The 24,192-nt window shown below is 36.9% G+C and overlaps 1 protein-coding gene across 1 annotated transcript in view; it reads right to left on the reverse strand.

The window, feature by feature from the left end:
* Positions 1-10,932: 10,932 nt before the first annotated feature.
* LOC149804344 (symplekin-like) overlaps positions 10,933-24,192 on the reverse strand; it is a 102,565-nt gene continuing 89,305 nt past the window's right edge. The window contains exons 33-34 of the mRNA XM_089939127.1: positions 16,881-17,150; positions 10,933-14,675 (exon numbers count right to left, since the gene is read on the reverse strand). Of these exons, the coding sequence (XP_089795253.1) occupies positions 14,556-14,675; positions 16,881-17,150 (390 nt within the window). The 3' untranslated portion in view covers positions 10,933-14,555. The remainder of the gene's footprint in view (positions 14,676-16,880; positions 17,151-24,192) is intronic.

Below are 24,192 nucleotides of genomic sequence, written 5' to 3' on the forward strand. Positions count from 1 at the left end.
TTCATTTAATACTAGAATAATAACACTGGTCAACAGTGAAATCATTGCTGACTTGAAAAGGCCCTAATCTGTAGTATTTTGGTGTGCCGAACACGAATATAACCGTGAAAAATTTGTATTGGCTCTCGTTTTGAAGATATTCATATACCTCATTTTCTATGTTTCACTGTGTAAATTTCTCCAGTAGGACTGCAGCAACATCCGGAATAATGATGTAACATTGCATAATACCATCATGCTCACATCATCCACAGTTGATTGCATCATTTTCTGATGCAATGCAATACTAATGCCATGCGGCTGCTGAAGTAAGTTGACGTCAGCAGTGTACTATACATGTGTAGGCCTATTATACTAATGCCAGGCGGCTGCTGAAGCTGACGTAAGCAGTGTACTATATAAAGCCCAATCAGATAGGTTCAGCATTTAAAATATTTTAGACGTTGTGCGAGACAGTTCAAGCTACTGTTACATAAAACTTATTATTTTATCCATTTACGTACAATAAAGAACAGTAATGCCTCGAAAGTGTGTTAATACCGCGGACAATTTTTGCTATATTTGTGGGGAAGTGACATTTGCCAACCAGAAGAAAAGTATCAATTCTCAAGTGAAGAAGGCATATCATCTTTACTTCGGATGCAAGGTTGGTGACCAAGACAAGCCTTGGGCTCCGCATATATGCTGTGCTACATGTACAACACAGCTTTCACAGTGGTTGAATTGCAAAAGGTCATCAATGCCGTTTGCAGTCCCAATGGTGTGGAGAGAGCCAAGCAACCACCTAAATGACTGTTACTTCTGCTTGGTTCCTCCTCTTTCCGGCGGAATAACGAAGCGAAAGAAGTCGAGAATAGTCTACCCAAACATTCCGTCTGCATTGAGACCAGTTCCACATGGTGAGGGACTTCCTATTCCAGAACCTCCAGCAGAATATTCTCTTGATTCATCTGACGAAGACAAAGGTGAGTCGACCTGTTCTTCTCCTGGTCCATCAGCATGCAGTGATCCAGATTTTCACTGTGGTGCATCATCAACCCCACACAGAATAACACAGGAAGAACTAAATGACCTGATTCGTGATTTGGACTTATCAAAGAACAAGGCAGAATTGCTAGGATCAAGACTCCAACAATGGAATCTTCTAGAAGAAGATGTCACAATTACTGCATATCGAAAGCGCCACCAGCAATTGGAGCCTTTCTTCAGAAAGGAAAGTAATCTGATATTCTGTTCCGATATTGAGGGCCTCATGAATGCTTTAAAAATCACTCATGACCCACAAGAATGGAGACTATTTGTGGACTCTTCGAAACTGAGTCTCAAGGCTGTGCTTTTGCACAATGGAAACATTCTTCCATCTATTCCAGTAGCGTATGCTGTCCACATGAAAGAGACATACGATAACTTAAGGCAGCTACTGAATTCCATTGAGTATAACAAGTACAGTTGGCACCTCTGTGGTGATTTGAAGGTAGTTGCCCTTTTAATGGGACTGCAGCAAGGATATACAAAATACATGTGTTTCTTATGCGAGTGGGATAGCCGAGCAAGGGAAATGCACTACATGAGGAAGGAATGGACTCACAGGCAGAATGTAGCCATTGGAGAGAAGAATATCCAACACCCAGCTCTGGTTGAGGCTCAGAAAATCTTGCTACCACCCCTTCACATCAAACTAGGTTTGATGAAGAACTTCGTGAAAGCCATTGACCGGACTTTGCCAGCATTCCGATACCTGCATGAAAAATTCCCTCGACTCAGCGAAGCAAAGATTAAAGAGGGAGTTTTTGTGGGTCCTCAGATTCGAGAGCTTTTCAAAGATGACCGGTTCAACAACTTGCTGGAAGGTGACGCGAAACAAGCATGGAATGCTTTTCGCCTAGTTTCTACAAACTTCCTCGGAAATGTTAGGGCAGAAAACTATAAGGAACTAGTAGAAGACATGTTGATGAAGTATAAGAAACTTGGCTGCAATATGTCTCTAAAGATTCACTTCCTTCATTCCCATTTGGATTTCTTTCCTAGCAACTGTGGTATTGTTAGTGATGAACACGGCGAACGTTTTCATCAAGATATCGCAACAATGGAACAAAGATACCAGGGAAAATGGTCCACTACAATGCTGGCTGACTACTGCTGGACACTCCTCAGAGATGCTCCCGAACAGCTGTACAAGAGACAGGCGAAGAAATCTAAGATGTAGTCAATGACTTGATTTTTTATAGGTAGGCTATTACAGTTGACCTTTTACTATTGGAATGCATTTCGTTATGTAAACATTAATTTCTTGCAGATTACAAAAAAACTAGAGCCAATTTTGCAATTTGACTCTGTCATATTCGTGTTCAGCACATAAAAATTGATAAGAATTGACTAATTTTATTTCAGTAACATGACTTTTGTAAAAATTTGTTGTCCAGTGTAACAGGTCTTTTAGTGAAAACCCAATCGTGATATGACCATTTATTAAAGAGTAGCAATAACAAGATTGTCAAGATGGTTGCCATAGAAGACATAATGGATGTCAGATTGGCACCATTTTCATTTAGGACCAAACAGAAATCATATGAAGTCTGTTGGCAAAAACACCATTTTGATATAGCCATCCATTCAGGAGTAGCGATAATAAGATTTTCAAGATGGCCATCATTTAGATCTTCTTCTTCGATAGTCCTTCATGTCCAATGATGACGTTAGATGCAGCCCTTGGTGACTACTCATGTGGCTCCCGAGTCCTAAGCTGGATCCACACAGGATTTTACAAGTTGGGCATGGGAAGTCCATAGATGTGATGGTCTGGGATGTAGATGTGTGCCGCTTTTCTCTCGTGGCTGTGAGTTATTGGTGGCCATTTAGGACCAATGAGACATTGTACGAAGTCTTTTAGTGAAAATGCAATGTTAATATGAATCCCTTGAAGCAATGTAATGATAAAAAAGATTTTCAAGATGGCCACCATTTAGGGCCAAAAAGAGATCATAGGAAGCCTTTTGGTGAAAGCAATGTTGATATGACCATCCAATGAGGCAGAGTAGTGATAACAAGATTTTCAAGGTGGCCACCATTTAGGACCAATGAGTGAAACCACCTTGGTGATAATATCATCCCATTCAGGAAGTAGTGATAAGATGATTTTCAAAATGGCCACCATGGTGGCTATAGTGGTTGTTTCATTTGGGTCCAATATGACCTTATGATGAATGTGTGTGTAAAGTTTCATGGTCATCCTCAACATAGTTAAAGAACAGCAGTGATAACAAACCTGTACTAACAGGCATACACAGATAGATAATAAATGATGGGACAACTGGCATTTGCAGAAACTCTTCTGACTAATAGAGCTAAAAAAGAGCTTTGCTTGGACTTAGAATAGGTAAGAGGTGGAGGGATATACATTGCCTTACCCTGGAGAGATCATCTCTGGTCCACACATATGTGAGACAGCTTCTAGATAACCAGACTAGAAAATAGACTCCATATATCAGGGAGCCTCTTCAAAAGGGAAAATTTTCCCTCCAGTAAATGCAGTAGAAGTCATGAAGCTGTGTCCTGTAGAGCTTCTAATGACCAGGGAGGGTAACTGGTTGTGATGTGGCTACAGGTTCCACCAGATCTAGTTGAGCCTTTTAGGAAGAATAATCTTTTAGAACAATGTTAATGTGGCAACTGGCCTAACTTTGTGAGCTGAGATGAAAGCACTTTCATTTGGTTTGTCTTTATTTTCTGATATCCAGAATGAATATCTCACTTTTTCCAGGACAAATGGTCAGTGCTGATATGTCATCCTTTCATCTATAAAGGTAAAAAGAGGAGTAATATTTTTTTAACAATGGCTCATTCTTACGAACTAGTACTTATTCCTATAGATGACCTTGACATGTAGTGTCCATAGCAGACAGAAATTTTATTACAAAAGTTGTATTCACCACAAACAGGAGCCTGTTCTTGGTAATTAAAATAGGGGCAGTCACAACTTATACTGACTAGTTGGAACTGCACGTAGTTTGGCTCCACTGACAGAATATGTATTCCACTGATTCTGCCTGCTGTTCACTAATGCAGTGAGGAAACAGGTGTTGTGTGAGGTGAACCAATGAGGCTCTTGAGCAGGAAGTTAACTATTTGAAATATTGATGCCTATAGTGGATTTCCATTTGCTTTGAAAGTGGAGGCCATCTCATCCACACCACTGGTTGTGAGAAGTGTTTGTTCCTGACAGATTGTTTAATAAGATCCATGTCCATACTGAACATAGCCAAACTGGGTCAGGATGAAACACCTGCCATCTTGGTTGCTTGAGCAAATGAGGGACAATCTCGAATCCTTGAGAAGTACTTGAGGGCAAGTCTAATCATCCAGGCTGTTCCAGTCAATAGAAAGAGCATTGGCTGCCCAGGCCTTCAGATCTGAGAATGGTGAGACAAAATTTGGGAGTTTGGCATTCCACATTGTCCCAAATGGATCCATCACTGGTTGATCCCACCAGGAACATAATTTAGTGAAAAGCGAGGCAAGAAGAGATCATTCCAGTTGATTTAGGTGATTCTTCCAGGATTGAGTCCACTAATGTATTTAGTTGGCCTGGATTTTGTCAATGAAGACACAACTTTAGAAAATTCCAAACAAGAGTGCAAAAGTACATGGACCTGGTTCCACCTCGCCATTTGCAAAAAGTCACCTCAGCAGACAGAAGGAGAATTCCCTTTACATGTAGATCCTCCTGCCATGAATGAACAGCTTTTGAAATGGCTTTCACATCAAGAATGTTTATATGTAAATAATGGTTTTGTGGGGGCCAGACTCCATTGGCTTCCTAGAATGATGGAAAGAGGTGTGCCCCCACCCCAGCTCTTTGTGCTCACATCCATACAGATAGTAATTTCTGGAAGTTGTAATGCAGATTTATACATGACATGAGCCAAGTGAGGTTGCCTCATCTTCTGAGATGGCACCTCATAACTGTACAGACTGAGAAGTTGATCCAACAGGTTCATTCCCAGCTTCCATTTAGACAACATAATTATTTATAACAGGTACATAAATAGGTGACCTAGGACTAAGAGGTTGATGAGTGAACTCAGCAGGTGAAGGACTTTATTGGGCAGGTAGATCATCCCGTATAAGCAAGGAAACCAAGATGTTACTGATTTTCAATGTTTGTTCCAGAGGGAGACAAGCTCTCTTTACTTGAGTGTTGAACTCCCTACCTGTTGAGATGGTGCAATGTTGGATTTATCCTTGTTGAGGAGGAGAGTAACAAGAACCATCATGTCTTGCTCTAACATTTAACACACCTGATGTTTTGCAGAATGTAGTTCAAGTAGTTGATGATGCTGCAATGGATATGGTCCAGACATGGGTCATTTCCTGGTCCACCAGTAGAATCAAACCCCATGGACTGATGCAGAGTCCAGCTTGGAGTACCCTGAACTGGTAAATGGTGTCTTTGTTGGTGAATTGCAGGAACTTTCTGGAAGCCTTGTGATTGAAGAATGAAGATACCCATCTTCCAAGTCCATACTGATTGTACAGTCTCTCCCACCAACAACAATAACATTTACAACACGTCTTGATGTTTTCATCATCAATCAAGGAGGATGAATGGAATGATTGAGTTGATGACAGGGAAAATAGTGAAGAACCCTGGAAAAAGGTGGTGGTGTGCTGAAAGTGATACAGAGTCCCTTGGAAACCATTTGCCAGGTCTGCAGGTCATCATGGCATATCTTGTCCCATTAGTCAGCAAAGAATTGGAGCATTCCCCTTACTAGGATCTGTCATGAGGGCAGCAAAAAGATGACTTAACTGTCTGAGATAGGGAGGCTTTCATGGAGAGAAATGCCGGCAAAAACCACCACCTGCCCTCTCTGCCTCTTTTCTACCTATGTTTGGGAGAACTGTGGTTTTTGACAGTTTTAGATTCCCAGTGGCCTGTGTCCTAGGTGCATCTCTGCAATTTTTTTGTTGATTGCTCTGAAATATACCTCTGCTGTAGCTGCAATTGTGAGGGAGTGAAATTGGTCTCCCTGTGTGCGGATTTTGTCCACCTAACCATTAAAGAGATGAGATGTGAGCGGTATCCTGGCCTTATGATGGTCATAAAAAAAGAGGTAACATGTACTACATCTTGTTCTGCTAGCTGTAAATTCACAGCTGCTGTTATGCCACTGGCTAGATTAGGTTAGGCGGCTCTGTTAAGATGCAGACATTTCTTGAAACAGACTCCTATGCATGTCCTGTGGGATTCAGAGTGGAAAGACAGCCATGAGATCCAACATAGCACCTATGGCCACAACAGCCTTTCAATCCATGTGTATAGAGGATGGCTTGTCATTCCCAAATCAGTAATATCTTGGTTGACTGCTGAGGTATCCAAATGGAAAAGTGGTGCCTGGGACTTATAGAACTGACAACTTAGTTTGAGGGAAGGCATCTTTGTGAGAAAAGAGCTTGGTTAATGTTTGGGTCTTTTTAATTGACTTAGGTGGCACTAGATGGAAAACTTCTTCTGTCAAAGCCCGTAGTCTTCACACATCAAGTAAAATCTAATAATGACATGGGGAATTGTGTTGGATAAAGGTGTTGAAGCAGACATCTCTTGTGCTACATACAAAGTAGCTGGAGAAGAATGTTGAGGATGGTGGCTCACTATGCTGCAGAACATCCCAAGTCAGATATGGTGACTTCGGAGCAGTCACTAAGTACAGGCTCCCTGTGAGCAGCAAAGGCTTGAGAACAAAGTGAAGTGACATCTCTTGGATACTGCAGCACCAATCTATGCATTGTAGGCAGGGAGTGTCTAGTGGCACTATGCATGTTAGAAAGATCTATGGACAAAGCTCATTCTTCTGGTTGTTGATGCATAATGATGGACTGTAGTTGTGACCTATTACAATCAGAGGTATATGTCAGAGTCTGCTTGAGTCTAAACAGGACCATCTTGGTTGGCATGACTTTGTCCAGTTCTTGAGGCTGGGACTTAGTACTGGATATTGATCAATGTAGCTGGTCATAGATTCTGATCTACAAGATGGTAACTGAGACTTTTTGTCTGCTCTTTTTCTCACTCCACAGCAAGTGATATGCTGTCAAACATGAGTGTGCAAAGAGATGATGTATGTGTCCCTCAAGGTGCACTCTCCTTCTCTATTAATACCTCCATTACTGCTGCCCATTGACTTCTGTCCATAATATACAAGTCTGATGTTTATTGATATGACAGCCAGAATAAGCTACACATGTACAGTGGTTGTCAGACCGGTTTCATCTATGGTCTAAATCTGTTGTTGTTGTTGTGGAGTTTAATGTCATTTTTCAGTACACGATAGGCTATGCATGGCAGTCAGTATCAATGGTGGAGGAAGAACCCGGAAAAACCCTGGGAAAAACCACCGACCCATGAGAAGCTACTGGCAAGCTTTCTCACATACCCACATTGGCCGAATCCTAGACTTGAACCCACGCAGACAGAGGTGAGATGACAGTGATCCATAACGGAGAGCGCTTTAGACCACTCAGCATCTTAATCTGTAAGACTACACATGTAGAGTGGTTGTCAGACTGGTTTCATCTATGGTCTAAATCTGTAAGACTAAATAGAGCAGATAGTATATACAGGTGTAGCGTGGAACACATCCAGCTACATAAAGTTCAGAGTGTACATGCAGTGCTATACACAATGATAATTACCTTTAAGAAGGTGCATGTGGCTATCCATACAGGTAGAGTATTGGAGTATTGCTATTAATACTTATAATTAATTATAATCAATGTTACCTGTAAGAAAGGACAACTAACTGCCAACAAAAGGAAAATCATTTAAGTGTCACTTATAGTAACTATGTAGATGCTATAACTATGCATAGAAAACTTACCTGTAAGTAAACAATTATGGTGCAAACTATATTTAAATATAATTTAATTTTCTAAAGTACACACCATACATGTAAAAAAATAATGCACTGAAGCATCATTAATGATACTTATTAAGTGGATGCTATAATATCAATTGTAAGACAATGTTACCTGTAGGAAAGGCCGTATGACAGCATATATACCAAATTATGGGCTATACAGGTAAAATCAATGAGTGTCATGTATACAAGTACGATGTGGATAATGACTAGTTTAATATAGAAAACCTACCTTTATGTATCTGACTGTAGCAGATTTATACAGCAATCTTATTTAAGTTTTCCATATCACCAGACATGCCCCAACTTAAATACAGCTATAGTAGCAATGTGAGTGGACGCAATCACGACCCATGCATGTACATACCAAGGGTGCCTAAATGTGTGAGCATGGCAAAGTTACACTGAAAAGCCAGAAATTTTGTTGCCAAAGATAGGATGCTTTAAGGTAAACAAAACTCCCAAAATGCTTCTATGTGGATTGCAATTCTTCTTTGTAGAGAGCATGCTACTTAGCAAGAGTGGGAGAAATAACTTAAGCATTCACAAGTCTTGGTACATTCCCTGTATTAAGGGGAAATCACTATCTAAAAGCCAGTTAGGTGGGCAGATAACTTTTAGCTTTTAGTTGAAAAGTTATAGCCTGGGAAGGCTGGATTTTTGAGGTAGTAGCATCATGTATATCTATATTGAGCTTAATTTCTGTTCATGACTAAATTTTAAATTCATTTCTATACAACATATTACATAGCTAACTCTGTCCATGAGTACACTCAACTTTAACATAATATTTGTAAACAAGTTTACTTGGATTCAAGTTTAGGACATTGGTTTTCCCCTTGGAAATTCTATGGTCTACCTGATTTATAACAGGTTGGCTGCTAAAATTTAAGAAAAGAGACCCGAGTTTGTTTATGAATTGTATAGAAATTTCCTTTGGGATGATAAGAGTATTTTTAGAAAATGATCAATTGTGACATAGGCCAAGTGGGGATCAATAAAGTTGTTTACATCTGAATTATTCATTCCTCTTTTAACATTTGTCAGATGGAATCAGTCTTTTATTAGTCTTCAGTTATAGTCTCAAAGGATTGATTTGTTTAAATTATTCGTTTAAATAACAAAGCGCTTACTAAATCTTTTGGACTAAATCATAATTTTGGAATTATTGTGAATTCATTCAAGAACATTCTGAATTAAATCACTGAGATACATGAAGAGTAATTGTATATCGGCATATTCAAGGCTATTAACACATCAGCACATTCATGATTGGAATTTATTGTGAACACAACTGGAATTCAATTAGAACACTATACGTTTTGGACTTGTGACACAACTTTAGGATCATCTGGGATTTAATTCATTATACTCTGTGTGTGTGTGTGTATGCGTGATTTGGATTTCTTGTATGCTCTAACCACTAGGCCACCAGAAATTCATAATACTGTAAGTTCCTTTTAAATTTTCACTTTATATTCAAGAGAAATCAATTATTTGTTGAATTTTACTAAACTTGTTAGTTTTGTGTTTTTTTTTCTTACTAAGTTGAAGACTATAGATTTGTAACAGTTCTCCTAAGGTATTATGATTGGGTAATGTATTTGACGAAGAAATTATAACAAGGTGTTCCACTAATAATAAATGATGGCCAAAGAATATTTAAATTGGCATCATTTGCACAAATCTGAAATGCATTCATTCTAGGATACTTCTGTCAGATTTAGTTAACTCTCTTTAAGAGTTTTTGAGAAGTCATTTAATGGTTTCTTCCTTTACTATTGGTACACATTTTTTATGGTAGATTATAATCAATTATGTAAATTTAAAAGGCCTCTAGGTCAAGCTCTGCTGAGTGTTTAAATTTTTGAAAGTTATATTTTCAGTAAAGTTGGCCATAATGGCATATCTGCACAAACTTGAAAGGCCTTCATAATACTGTCACATTTTGTCAAATCCTGCTATCAGTTTTCTTGAAAAGTTGTTTCAAGGTTGTTAATTTTTTTAGTAAGGGTGGCCATTATTTAATTGCAAATCATCTTTATTTTGTACAAAACTGAACGGTCTTCATTTCAGGATGTTTTCTGCAAAATTTGGCTGAATTGTTCCAGTGGCTGCCACAAAAAACATAGAAACACGACACATGATGGTCTGTCTCAGGACCATACCATAAGCTCACTTGGCTTTATGGCAAAGCAAGCTAAAACTGAGAGACAAGACATGCTGATAAAATTGTATCAAGCAAAATATGACATACCAATGCCTCTATGAGGTGCATGGGTGGGTAACGGTTTATTAGGTACTCTAAGAAATATCCATGACATTCAAATATACAGTTGTGATTTGTGATGTGATTTGGATTTTTAACATAGCTTTAACAATTTTTCAGTCATATTGCTACAATGTCTGCAATGTGGCAGTTTATAGTGATGTCTAGCACTGGGGCATCATGCCACAGACATGATGCATATTGTCCCACCCTGTCACATTATCCCAGACCGACCAGTCCTAACACTAACCTCTTAATGTTGAGCGCCAAGCAAGGCAGCTGTTAGTACCATTTTTGTAAGTCTTTGGTATGATTCAGCCAGGGATTGCACATCTAATTCAACCCCAATATTTTGAGTTGCCCATCTCATTTTTGGAGTTGCCCATCTCATTTAACTCCATCATTTGGAGTTGCCCATCTCATTTTACCCCAATATTTTGAGTTGCCCATCTCATTTGACCTTATCATTTTTGGAGTTGCCCATCTCATTTGACTCCATCATTTGGAGTTTCCCATCTCATTTGACCCCAATATTTTGAGTTGCCCATCTCATCTGACCTTATCATTTTTGGAGTTGCCCATCTCACTTGACTCCATCATTTAGAGTTGCCCATCTCATTTGACCCCATCATTTGGAGTTGCCCATCTCTGTCAGGTCTATACTAAAGACCGAACTTGACAATTAAAAGTAACAGAAATAAATCCATCCTGCTACAACAGAATAACAGAAAAAAAGGAACCCAAACATTTCTTCCAAAATTTTATTTATGATACTATAAATTTAAGTGTGCTCCAGGTAACAAAAGATACAGACACCTAAATATTATGTTCTCTGCTCACCATCACTAGCAGACATTTTCATGTACCCTTGTTACTAAAAGGCAAATACTGTGCACTTGCACAGTAAATGATCACATCATCTTTCCTAATGTTACTATCAAAAGCAAAACTTTCTTACTCAGTAACCTGAAATCTGAGCAAAGCCAAACAAGAAACTTTGCATTTAATCGGAGAAAGCAGAATATTTATATTTTTAAAAAAAAACTAAACTTAATAATTCACTACTTTCACAGAAACAAAAAAAAAACTGATCAGCAAACACACCAAATAATTTTAAATAAATTTGTGGCATTTATTTTTACAACACTACTTGTAAATAACAAAAAATATTCACAAACTCAAGATAGGTAAAAATGGATTGTTATAGAAGGTTGTTGGATTCAGCAGAATGGTCAGTTCTGCTTTAATTGGACAGATAAGAGCACTTATTTTGTACTTACTGTAAAAGACATTCTAACCATTTTACTTTAAGTTTAATCTACACTGATTGAGAAATAAATATTTTTTATAATCTGAAAATGTCCATTTAGATCTGATTAATTCAGAAAATGTTTCACGTTGATGAAGTTCTAACAACAATCTCATTTATCCAAGCCTTTGTCAAGTTTAGTTATCAGCAAACTTGTCAGTGAGTGAACCAATGTTGCAGCCATTTCAAGTAGAAATATGCTTTTCTATATGGTTAGCATTATTGCAGCCATTATGAACTTGAAGCCCAGCTATTATATCTAAGGAAAAATGTATGTTTCAAATTTGCCACATAATATTTTCCTAATGAATAATGGAGACAACAGCCATGGTAAATAAGTGGTTAGCATGTCAGACTAATGACTGAATGGGTGTGGGTTTGATTCCCTCCATACCAGCTCAAGTCAGCTAATGTGGTGTGTCCAGGCACAAGGCATTGGAAATACATACATGCCAACCCCTGGCAAGGAAAAAGTATAATCCAAGTGGGCAAAAAAAGTAATCCGAGCACAAAGAATAATCAACATATAACATGATAAAAATTCAATGACCATATGTACAAAATCATTTATTTATCCATCTGGACTTTTAACATCAATTACTGCTTCAAGTTCTCGTATATAACATTCTGAGCTTTAAAAAGCAACAGACTCTCATACTGCATTCAAAACACTTTGTACCAGCTGAGACTACAAATGTTTTGCACACCAGCAGAACACTAAGTGCTGGGTTACAGAGCCTGGATCTGAATTCAGTTTTATTTTTGTTAACAATACTGAACTATCTCTCACAGTCAGCATTAGAATGGTAAAGAACCAAAATTCCTTTCATAACCTGACAAAGAAGAGGAAATTTATATCTTACAGTTATTGGGTCTTTATGCTGGGAAATAAATGAAGAAAATCAACTCTGTCTGCATGAAGTACATTATCAGGTAGAGTGCCAGCTTGATACTTCAGGAGTTCTCCTTCTAATTTATCAGCAGCCTTTCCTGCAGCATGGTGCATCATATGACAGACAACCTGATATGTACAATGATGGAGACATTTTTCAAAATATAGAATGCAACTCCTTTATGAATTCCAGTCACCACTGATGCAGTATCAGCTAAAAAAACCATATAGTTCTGCCAACTTAAGTTTATTCAAAGCATCATCAAGCAAAATAAAAAAAAATGTTTTCTCCAGTGGAATCTACTGTTAAATCCAGTAATGAAAGAAGAGCTCTCTGACTTTGCCCTTTTCATTGTCAAAGTCTCTTACACAGACTGGGTACAACATTTTGCACAGACTGGGTACAACATTTTGTCACAATCACTACTCCTGTCTGTTGCAATACTAAATGGCCCAATTTTCATGGCTTCTGCAATTTTAAGTGACGTATCTTCTGCTAAACAACTAAAAATATTTGATGATTTTGTTCTTGCACATGCATATTTTCTGCAATTTTGGAATCAGGAAACATCCGTTTGAACAAAGGACCAGGGGTAGTCCGTGTTCTATTAAGAACTTCGTAGATAACACCTCTGCACTTACAAAAATTCATGTTCACAATTTAGTTCTGCTGTAAAAAAGAAGTTACCTTAGTATTGGAGTTAATAAATGAGCTAATTCGAGGTTTCTTTGTTTTACCACCATGACCAATATTAAAATCCTTTCCACGCAGCCTGCAAGAGGCATGAAGCTGCCCTAGAATGGAACAATGTATTCTGTAATTCATGTATTCATCTCTGAATTGGTTTTTTGTCTTTTCCTAATCCATCTGTGAAATTATTTGAAAAATATTTTTGCTCTAACACATGCATTGGCTAGAATAAATCTGACTTCACTTTTAGCATCAAATACCTACAGACTGGTTTCTGTACCAGACATGAATTAGAACAAAGAATCTGGAAGCAAAGATTAAAAGTCAGAAAACCAGTCTGTTCTCTCCTAACTAAGCCATACAGCTACCATAAATAGAAACTGAGGTCAAAAGTTGAAAGTAGAAACCAGCATGTTTCTTGGAAATAGGGCAACTGCTATAAACAGAATACTGTTAGGAAAGTGCATGCAAGTCTTCAGACAAGCGTACTCTTAAGTCGTAGTTACATAGAAGCCATCTCTTCTAGAATACGGTCTGTGAGATTACTGGCATGTTATCAAAATTGAGAAAACAAATTTATTTATTTTTGGGAAGGGGACATACCGAAAATGGATAATCCGAATAAAGTTATGCGTAAGGCGTAATTTAGTGAGAAAAAATAGCATAATGATTATTCCAAAAGCATAATGGTTGGCATGTATGGAAATAAGTAACCTGTATGTTTTGCTGTACTGTAAAACACTAACCAAAAAATGTAATGACTACAGCCCATGCAAAAATATCTCGATTTGCAATTATATTGATACTCTATAAAACACTAACAAATAAATCTATTTCTTGATATTTGGTAATGTTTTCATTAGTAGACAGATCAGTCAAGTTTATATTTCTGGTAATAGGATTATTTAAGTCTTACGATCTGATATGAAGCCCTTAATTGGCAAACTATATTGCAGATCAGAGCAGAGTACACTTATGACAAATATTTTCTTGAACACATCATTTTTAACCCAGAGCTTTCCACAGACCACATATATATCATACTTCATCTCAGACATTTACAACATCTTTGAATCTTAACTTATACCCACGAGTATACTTCATCTCAAACATTTACAAGATCTTTGAATCTTAACATATGTCCTCAAAGAATCAGTTTCTGTACATTTTACCAAGTTACTGTACATTTTACTGAGTTAATATACATTTTACTTTGTTGATAATTTTTTTTATTGAAATAATTTTTAAGAACAATACTTATATACACAAGATCCAAACATTCACAGCATACTGGTACATATAGAAGTCAGCTAAAAAGAAGAAAAAAAAAAAGAATTTTTTTTCATGCTGAATCAGAATTTTGATGTTTTCACTTCAATAGAAATGTATGCTTTCCAACAGAATAGCTGACAGCGAACTATGAACACTTGTCTAGCACTTGGAAATTATAGAAATTATTCCCAGGTTGTACGTAACATCTATCTTTTGGATCGGGTGCTCCTTCTAGATGAAGACTGAGAAGATCTTGAGGATTTACTTCCACTCCTCCTGGACCTTGAATCACCATCAGGCTCTGTTTTCACTATAGCACTCCCTGCCTGTTCAGAAAGAAAGCATCAGAGTTGTGATTACATATAACATTTAACAAAATATCTGCCACTGTACAGCAGCTGTGCATTGTTACTAATGACACTGTACAGTAGCTGTACATTTGTTACCTAGATATCGTACAGTAGCTGTACATTTGTTACTTAGGGCACTGTACAGTAGTTGTACATTCATTACATAGACACTGTATAGTTGTACATTCATTACTTAGACACCGTACAGTAGTTGTACATTTGTTTCTTACGACACTGTACAGCAGCTGTACATTTGTTACTTAGACATTGTATAAGTAGATGTACATTTGTTACTTAGGACACTGTATAGTAGCTGTACATTTGTTACTAATGACACTATACAGTAGCTGTACATTTGTTACTAATGACACTATACAGTAGCTGTACATTTGTTACTTAGGACACTGTATAGTAGTTGTACATTTGTTACTTAGGACACTATACAGTAGCTGTACATTTGTTACTTAGACATCGTACAGTAGCTGTACATTTGATAGTTAGGACACCGTATAGTAGTTTTACATTCATTGCTTACTGTACAGTAGCTGCACATTTGTTACTTAGGACACTGTACAGTAGTTGTATATTCATTACTTACACACTGTATAGTAGTTGTACATTCATTACGTAGTCACCAAACATTAGTTGTACATTTGTTACTTAGGACACTGTACAGTAGTTGTACATTCGTTACTTAGACACCATACATTAGCTGTACATTTGTTACTTAATACACTGTATAGTAGCTGTACATTTGTTACTTAGGACACTGTACACCAGCTGTACATTTGTTACTTATTTACACTGTACAATAGCTGTACATTTTTTACTTAGGACACCATACAGTAGCTGTAAATTTGTTACTTAGGACACCATACAGTAGCTGCACATTTGTTACTTAGGACACTGTACAGTAGTTGTACATTTTTTAAATAGGACACTGTACATTTGTAGTAGTTGTACATTCATTACGTAGTCACCAAACATTAGTTGTACATTTGTTACTTAGGACACTGTACAGTAGTTGTACATTCGTTACTTAGACACCATACATTAGCTGTACATTTGTTACTTAATACACTGTATAGTAGCTGTACATTTGTTACTTAGGACACTGTACACCAGCTGTACATTTGTTACTTATTTACACTGTACAATAGCTGTACATTTTTTACTTAGGACACCATACAGTAGCTGTAAATTTGTTACTTAGGACACCATACAGTAGCTGCACATTTGTTACTTAGGACACTGTACAGTAGTTGTACATTTTTTAAATAGGACACTGTACATTTGTTACTTAGGACACTTACAGTAACTGTACATTTGTTACTAAGGAGTGTGTACAGCAGCTGTACATTGGTTAATTTGGACACTGTACAGTTGTTATTTAGGAGAGCATATAGTGGCTGTACTTGGTTACTTTGGACACTGTACAATAGCTGTACATTTGTTACTTTGAAGAGCATACAGTAGCGGTGCATTTGTTACTCAGGAGAGTGTACAGTGGCTGTACTTTGGTTACTTGGGACACTACAACAGCTGTACATTTGTTACTTAGGACACTGTACAGCAGCTGTACATTTGCTAGTTGGGACAGTGACACACTGATCTACAGACAATTCAGAATTCTAATCAAGAAGAGAATTTCTCCTAAGGTGATCAGCAACTGATACAGTAGCTGTACATTTGTTAGCTGGGGCAGTGACACACTGATCTATAGACAGTTCAGAATTCTAATCAAGAAGAGAATTTCTCCTAAGGTGATCAGCCACTCGTACATGGATAGTAGATCAGATAGTTTGAAACTCTAATTAAGAAGTTAATTTTTCCAAAGATGGTCAGCAACTCTTGCAAGAAAAGAAGGCCCCAGTGACAAACAACAAATCCTAGATATGCTGGGTCAGTTCAAGTCATGCATTGTGAATCATTTATTTTAAGAATGGGTCTTTATCACATAAATAAGTAATGTAGGATTCAGTATGTCAATTTTACTATATCCAGGAATTTATATTATAGCAAAGATACTTTTTAATGTGATTCAACACTCATTTACAGAAAATGTATCTGCAATACACATTTTGTCTTGTAAATTCACATAAAGCATGAACTTGTTCTGCTGTGATACAAAAAGACTTACATGTCATGCCTTTTAGGATATCTTGCATTTAACCCACTCACCTGTGACCTGGCTTTCTCCTGCTGCTTGTCAGCGTCAGCTTCAGTGGACTCTTCATATTCCATTGGCTCTGTTTTTACAATGCTCAAATCGATCATCATTTCCTGTGGCTCATCATCATCATCCTGACCCCCAGTCAGCTGAATAACATCTGACCCTCGACCCTGACCCCCAGTCAGCTGAATAACATCTGACCCTCGACCCTGACCACTTGCTTTCGATACTACTGTTCTGGTGACTTTTGAAAATTCATCTTGAGGTTCTTCCTTCACCTTGAAAAAGTATAAAAAAATATTTTATTCCACAAAGAGGGATGCATATTTAAGTAGCCTGTGAATCTGTGTGTAACCACTGAATCTGTGTGTAGCCACTGAATCTGTGTGTAACCACTGAATCTGTGTGTAGCCACCAAATCTGTGTGTAACCATTGAATCTGTGTGTAGCCACCAAATCTGTGTGTAGCCACTGAATCTGTGTGTAACCACTGAATCTGTGTGTAACCACTGAATCTGTGTGTAACCACTGAATCTGTGTGCAGCCACTGAATCTGTGTGTAGCCACCAAATCTGTGTGTAGCCACTGAATCTGTGTGAAATAAATATTTCTAAAAGAATACATCACCTTATTCATCTTTTTTCTTCCGATGAATGCAATAAATTTCACATATCATGCTACATGTTACACAAGGAAAAATGTGAGCTCATTTAAATTTAGAATTACTGATGATTGATCACTTTAATGTTCTCCATATCACTAGAAATGTTTAACATAGGCAACACTACCTATCTATCTGGAATCACTAGGTACTGGGTTCTACTGATCTATATCAGACTTCTTGTTATGATATAATTTTTATTTGATTTCAGTGCAAACTTTCCTCCCAAAGAAGAATTGTAAACAAAAAAAAAACTGAAATGCTGAGTTTGGTCTGAAAGTATTACAAGACTGCAATCTTTCACAGGGAAACATGGCATCCGAGTGCAAAGCTTTATTATTCCTTAATTTAATTCTAAGCGTGGAGTTTTATAACAGTGAAGATACTAAGCATTATACAGACTACATGGCTTCATCATTTATTACATCCATCATAACAATCAAGGTTAAACTCAATGTATTGCTACAAAATGTGTGACCTTGACCTCAAGGTCAGAAGATTAAACGTGCATGTTGCAGAAAGAATTTGTGTAGATGAAAATGCATGCAAGTTGCTCAACCTTCATGCCTGAACTAAAGTTATCAGGAAAGAGGTTTTGTATGATAATAGCTTCAATGAGGTCTGGGCTAATGACTCAAATTTGTCTGAATTGAGCCATGTAAACTCTTGGACAGATTCCAGAACCAGTGTGAGGAAGTTTAGTCCATTCACTGAAATTGGCTTCTAGATTGGATAAGGTCTTTATCAGGATTGATATATCTTCTGCCTGAATGTGTTAGATATCATGGAGTAGTAGCTTTTGATGGTAGTTGGTGCCCACATTTCCTCCATATAGGCTATTTAAGGGATTGAGGCATTCAAAGGAACAATGATACTGACACAACTCCCTGAAAACACTCTACTTTTCCTCACATAAGCCTTCAGCGTATAGGGCCTTTCTTTTTTGTCAATGATAGTTTTTGCTTTTATGCAATAAGTTCGTATTTTAAGGGTAATTTTTTAGAAGACTTACTGCAAAATCATAATATTGGCAAGTCTGAAATAGGGGTAAAACAATTCATCAATATATCGATGCACCGATTCTTTGGCTGAAATGATACACATATCGATACAAGAGATGGATAAACAATACAAAACGATACCGTATGCATGTTATTTTAGTCCTCAGCAGTCATGAATAATTATTATTAGTTTCCTTGTTATTATGTAAAATTATCTTAATCCAGATGTATGCTCAGCAGACATTATAAATGTGTTCCACATGTATAATGAAGTACTCTACTAATCATTTAATAACCAATTTCACGCAAAGTTTCTACTTTGAATTTTATCTTGTCTCCTTTGGTCCATTTGAAAGCAACACTTCCAGTTTTTAGCATGGTGAAATATGTTACATTAAATTCTCATTTGTGGTTATTACTTGTTTTGGTCCAGATTAAACAATAACTTGGTGACTGGGATGTAATCACTAACATTTTGGTGGGAAAAACAAACATCACAAGCCTTTAAAGCTTAGTCGAATCCCTCAAATGATTCTCACTTGCTGGTTTAACAGACAAAGACCTTATTCACCCCACTGCAATACTGATTAACTCTAAAGACAAACAAAATACACAACCACTATGTTAATTTCAGCACTACAATGGCAAATTCACAACATGTGTATTAGACTGGTTTATAGACTGTACCACCTGTCACTATACAAACCGGGAAGCCAGAATCTTTTTTTTTCTTCAATTCAGCACTTGTAGGTCAAGCAATTTGGTGCCCCTGTTTGAGGAAGTTAAGTCACCACTATGGCACTGGCTGACATAATCAGGACTAACTTCTTGCAGAATCAGTCCATCTAGAACTGAAACTCATTTATAATAGCTTTCGTCGGAAGGTTGATGTAAAGAGGCAGTTCTCATGGTCCCTATTTGCAGCTGACCATATTTAATGTCTGACAACAAGTGGGCTCCTCAACCATACTTACTAGCATTAGTACATAGTCACTTCCAGTTGGGGCTTTTCCTGAGGAATTCCTGTTGTGTACCTTGTTCATGACATTGTTCTTTTGAGTGGGTTGACTGGAAAAGGGTTCTATTGTGTTAGCAAAGTCATTTGACCATAATCTTGTAAAGGCATATAAAGGTGGCACAAAGGGGCCAAATCCAATGCCACATAAGTTAATCTGATGAGTTGCAAGAGCTCTCGCATTGGAACTCCAGTCCTGTTGGAAAAGACTCTATGAGTTCGAAAATCCATATTATGTGGATATGTGGGAGACATACAAGACTGAGACTGGTAATTGACTCTATATCCAGATGGACAAAACACCAGGATGGGTGAAGGTCAGATATTTTCCCAATTAATAAGAAAAGAGACATGATTCACAAGGGATAAAAGATTACTTCTGTCCTTGAAGAGAATAACACCTATCACATAATTTTTGGGGATCACCCAGATATGCTGCCATTGCTATAGAGGATGTCAACTGCAACAAGGTGACAATGCAATTCATAGTTGGTCAATTTTGTTGTGATAAGCAAACTGAAGAAACATTTGTGATTCTGGGTGAATAGGGACATGAAAGTAGGCATCTGTGTGATCAACACTGATGGCATACTTGACCCTTGTGATGGAGAGTCATACAGATCTCACCATCCCAATACTGACCTCAGTAGAAAAATGAATTCATTGAGGCAACTGAAGCCTATGATCAGCCTCAGCTTGCCACTGACCTATCTGGTATCAAACAGCTGTGAAAAGAACCCTGGAGATTGTGGTATTCATACAATTTCCACTCCCTGTTTGTTGCTGAGTGCCTGTATCTTCTGCTGAAGACTGGAGTAGGGCCGTTGCTCAGGAGTATCTTTTCACTCACTGTTAAAGTCTTCTGTTCATGGTCTGCTTAAGTTTCAGGCTAAACTGTTCCCTGTGATAACAATGATGCAGTGCTATTGTCTCTCTATAATTCATGGTGAATGCTCTGTGGGGAAGCAGTGAATATAGGAGATATTGGAGAAGCCAGCTCTGCAGGACAGTGAAAAGATGAATTTTCATCTTTTTAGTAGGGCAGGCTTCTATCCCTAATGTTAATGTGATAATGGAGTGTATTTGATGGAGACAAGCAGAAATTACAGTACAGATTTTAAAACATTAAACACCAGGTTGAATTAATGAAATTACTGATAAAAATAAATATCCAATACACATGTCCAAGCAACACATCCAGTTGTATTGCCTATTTTATTCAGCTGTATTATTGGGTTTTTCCTTGTTTCATTTATTGTAAGCCATGTACAAGTTTAGAAATTATAATAAATGTTGCAGCCTTACTAAGGTTTAAGTAGTGTTTTAAGCACATGATCAGGGATCATCCTGGGTTTCGCCAATTTCGCAAATTTCGACCTCGTTTTCCTTATTGGCAACAAGACATACCGTCTGGCGACAGCATTTTTGGCTGTTTAATTTGTACATACAGTCATGGATATGGAGTGGAGACATTCAAAAGGACTACAAAAGGAAGCCACAAACTTGGATTCACAATGTACCGGAATCTATCTGTTACATAAACAAATCCTTTGTTTGTATTGACAAACCCATCTTTACAGTGCATTGTTACACCATAATTCGTTTATGTTGACATCTGGCGTGAGTATTGTATGCTGTGATACACTCAGTCATGCTACCAGACTATACCTACAATTGACCGACCTCTGAAGATGTTAACAGAAACAGCTACAATTAACTGAACGATGGTTAATCCTTCTGTTGTTTTTTTAAAATGAACCAACAAAATAGTTTTGCTCAAACTTCAGAGAAAACTGATTACTTTTGAAGTACCAATTGCTGTGTATAAATTCAAAGCAAATGGAAAACATCTCACTCAGAATTATATACTGTCAAAAGTACAACCTTATCATGGGTAAACGTTAAGTTAGAGGTTGCGTGTTCATCGTCTCATCCTAAGAGTAAGTTAACAAAATTAACTGCATTTGGATTTAGTGCAAATTCATCAAACAACACAGTCGCTGAACCTGATGTTACACCTGACAGCCCAACATCATCTACATGAGAGTGATGGTAGTAATGCTTCAAGTGCAACAACTTATTAGGATGAATGGGTCAAAAGTTGCCAAAAATTTCTCGACAGCTGGAAACTTGGGCATCCGTGGCTGAGATATGATACGAAGTTTAAGATGTTCTATGATATATTTATCAAGGCACAAGTCGTCAATTCATTTACAACTGGCTGTGATATTTTGAAGAATGAGTGCGTCACCAAACATGAATCCAGGTGGGGTAAGTAATATATGTTAATTTTGCTCATTGATCTTTAACTTTTGCCATCAATCCCATGTTACAACTCCAGGGACTTAAAGTACACAACAAGAAATAGCAAAACAAACAAGTTATGCATAACTGAAAATAATTTAAATACAGGAGTGAAGGAATTAAATTAACTTACAGCATGGTGAATTAATTCCTATTTCCTTGCAAATCCAATAGTTCCAAGAAATCTGAATATGTTCCAACAAAAAATGCCCCTTCTGTGTTGAAGTTTCAAATGTACAGAAAGATTTCCAAATTCAAATAGTCATTAAATAAATTTAGTTAATACCGTAAAGTTATTACTGTGTGTCATGCAAAAAATAAATCTGTTAAAAATCCAAGTTGGGAGATTGAATCTAAAAACATGCAGATTGAGACCTATCATTGGAAAGTTTTTTGTGGCATATTTAAGCATCGTTTTCACTAAATATTCACAGATTTTTCAGGTCCAATACACGTGAAATTCTCAAAGGACACGTCGCTCCTCACTGTGGAATGTGCTTATCCTGCCCAATGTGTCCCCATTTCAAATTCTAGTCAGCTGTGCCCAAACTGCACAATAGTTAAAGTTTAGACTCAAGCCCCTTTGACATACTTCAAAGAAACCACCTGTTCTATAGTGAGCGAAAGCACTAGCAACTGACTGACAAATAAACAATGCCCATTTTAGTTATAACTAACAATGCCTAAAATGGGTGTGAATTTATGTTAACAGTTCGAACGTGGTCTCAAGCTAGCATACATGTGATAACTATTTCCCACATTTTATATCCCACCTTAATTCCTTATTGTTAACTTGTATATGCATATAACACTGCTTACTAAATAACATATTTATTCTGAATTAGTTTTTTGGGGGCGCATATGCTCTGTGATATATTTCTTAAGTCCTTCTTTTAATTTAATGATGGCAATTAATGCTTATATATATATGGTACATTAATGCCAGGTGTTGACTTGTGTAAGTTTCACTGGTGGGAATGGAGATCCCAGTTTGCTTGTAGAGAAAAAATCTACAACATTCAGTGATCATTCTTGGGATTTAGGAAGCAATTCACTACAAGCAAATCATGTAAAGCGCGGCAAAATTAAATTTCTGAGATGTACTTTGTGAAGCTAGCCATAAAGGGGGGAGGATTTAATTCCTGAACGCATGAAATCGGTGGTCACATTATACGTCACTTATCTTACATTGCAAAGTATGATAATAGAGTTTTAGTATTAAGATGTCATTAAGTAAAGTTCCTTACAAAACTATTATTTGGAAAATAATATACATAATTAAGATTTGCTTAATACCTGATGTTTCTATTACAAAATGAGAGAGAGAGACTGTAGATTTCAGGAAAGTAGATATTTTACATTTGATACTGCATTTATTTCAGGTGACAACAGTCATACCTATGCACTAACAGTGATGCAGGATGCAAAGACCATGGAAGTAGTACAAAATAGTCATGAAATGATTTATTCTGTAATATTATGGCTGTATTGCTTGTTGTCAATAAAGTAATAAATATCCCATCTTTTTCAATTTTCGTTGCCTATTACATTAATAGACTTGGAAAAATATTCACTACTTGTTCTGGCAACATTTTTTGAAAATTGGTGACAAAATAATGAGGTTGACCATTTTTTGGGCGACAACTTTATAAAAGCCAGGACCATCCCTGCATGACCTATGTAAACTATCCCACAAACTTTAAGCTATGTTCATTTTGCCTATTTAACTATAGTCTGATGAAAATTCCCCCCAAAGATACCTGGTCATTATACACAGTCTCTTGATCATAAAGCCACCAAAACATGTTTAAAAGTTTAAAGTTTACAGACAAAACCTTGTGGTCTAGAGTTACATGATTTTCATAAGAAATAAAAATATAATTCACAGGTTTTTTAAGGCCATGGGTTTCTTGATATTGGTAATTAGTTACAGGAGGAAAGCATAATAAGGTGATTTTTTTACAATAAAAGCTAAAAATACAAAATATAAAATTTCAAAATAATTTGTGAGTAATGACACTAAATATATAAAATGCCATAAAATAATAGATACTACATGTGATAACATGAAAAGGAAAATGTTTTGAACACAGTAACATGATAATACTTGCAACTGTCAAACTCTAGTTTTTAGACATAATTTTTTTCTAGAATTTTCTTCTTAATAGGGTATAATCAATATATGAAATACACAAGTACTTGCAAACAAAAATCTATTCATTTAAATCCCTAAAGTGTATTATTTTGCTAATATTTAATTTTTACATTGAAATTTACATTTTTTTTTTTTTTTATATCTGGTCTCCATGCTATCCATAACAGGAAGAAATATGTGATAT

This window comes from Sinohyriopsis cumingii, chromosome 2 (genome assembly GCF_028554795.1).
Source record: "Sinohyriopsis cumingii isolate HCF-2022 chromosome 2, ASM2855479v2, whole genome shotgun sequence".
In the NCBI taxonomy this organism is placed as follows: domain Eukaryota; kingdom Metazoa; phylum Mollusca; class Bivalvia; order Unionida; family Unionidae; genus Sinohyriopsis; species Sinohyriopsis cumingii.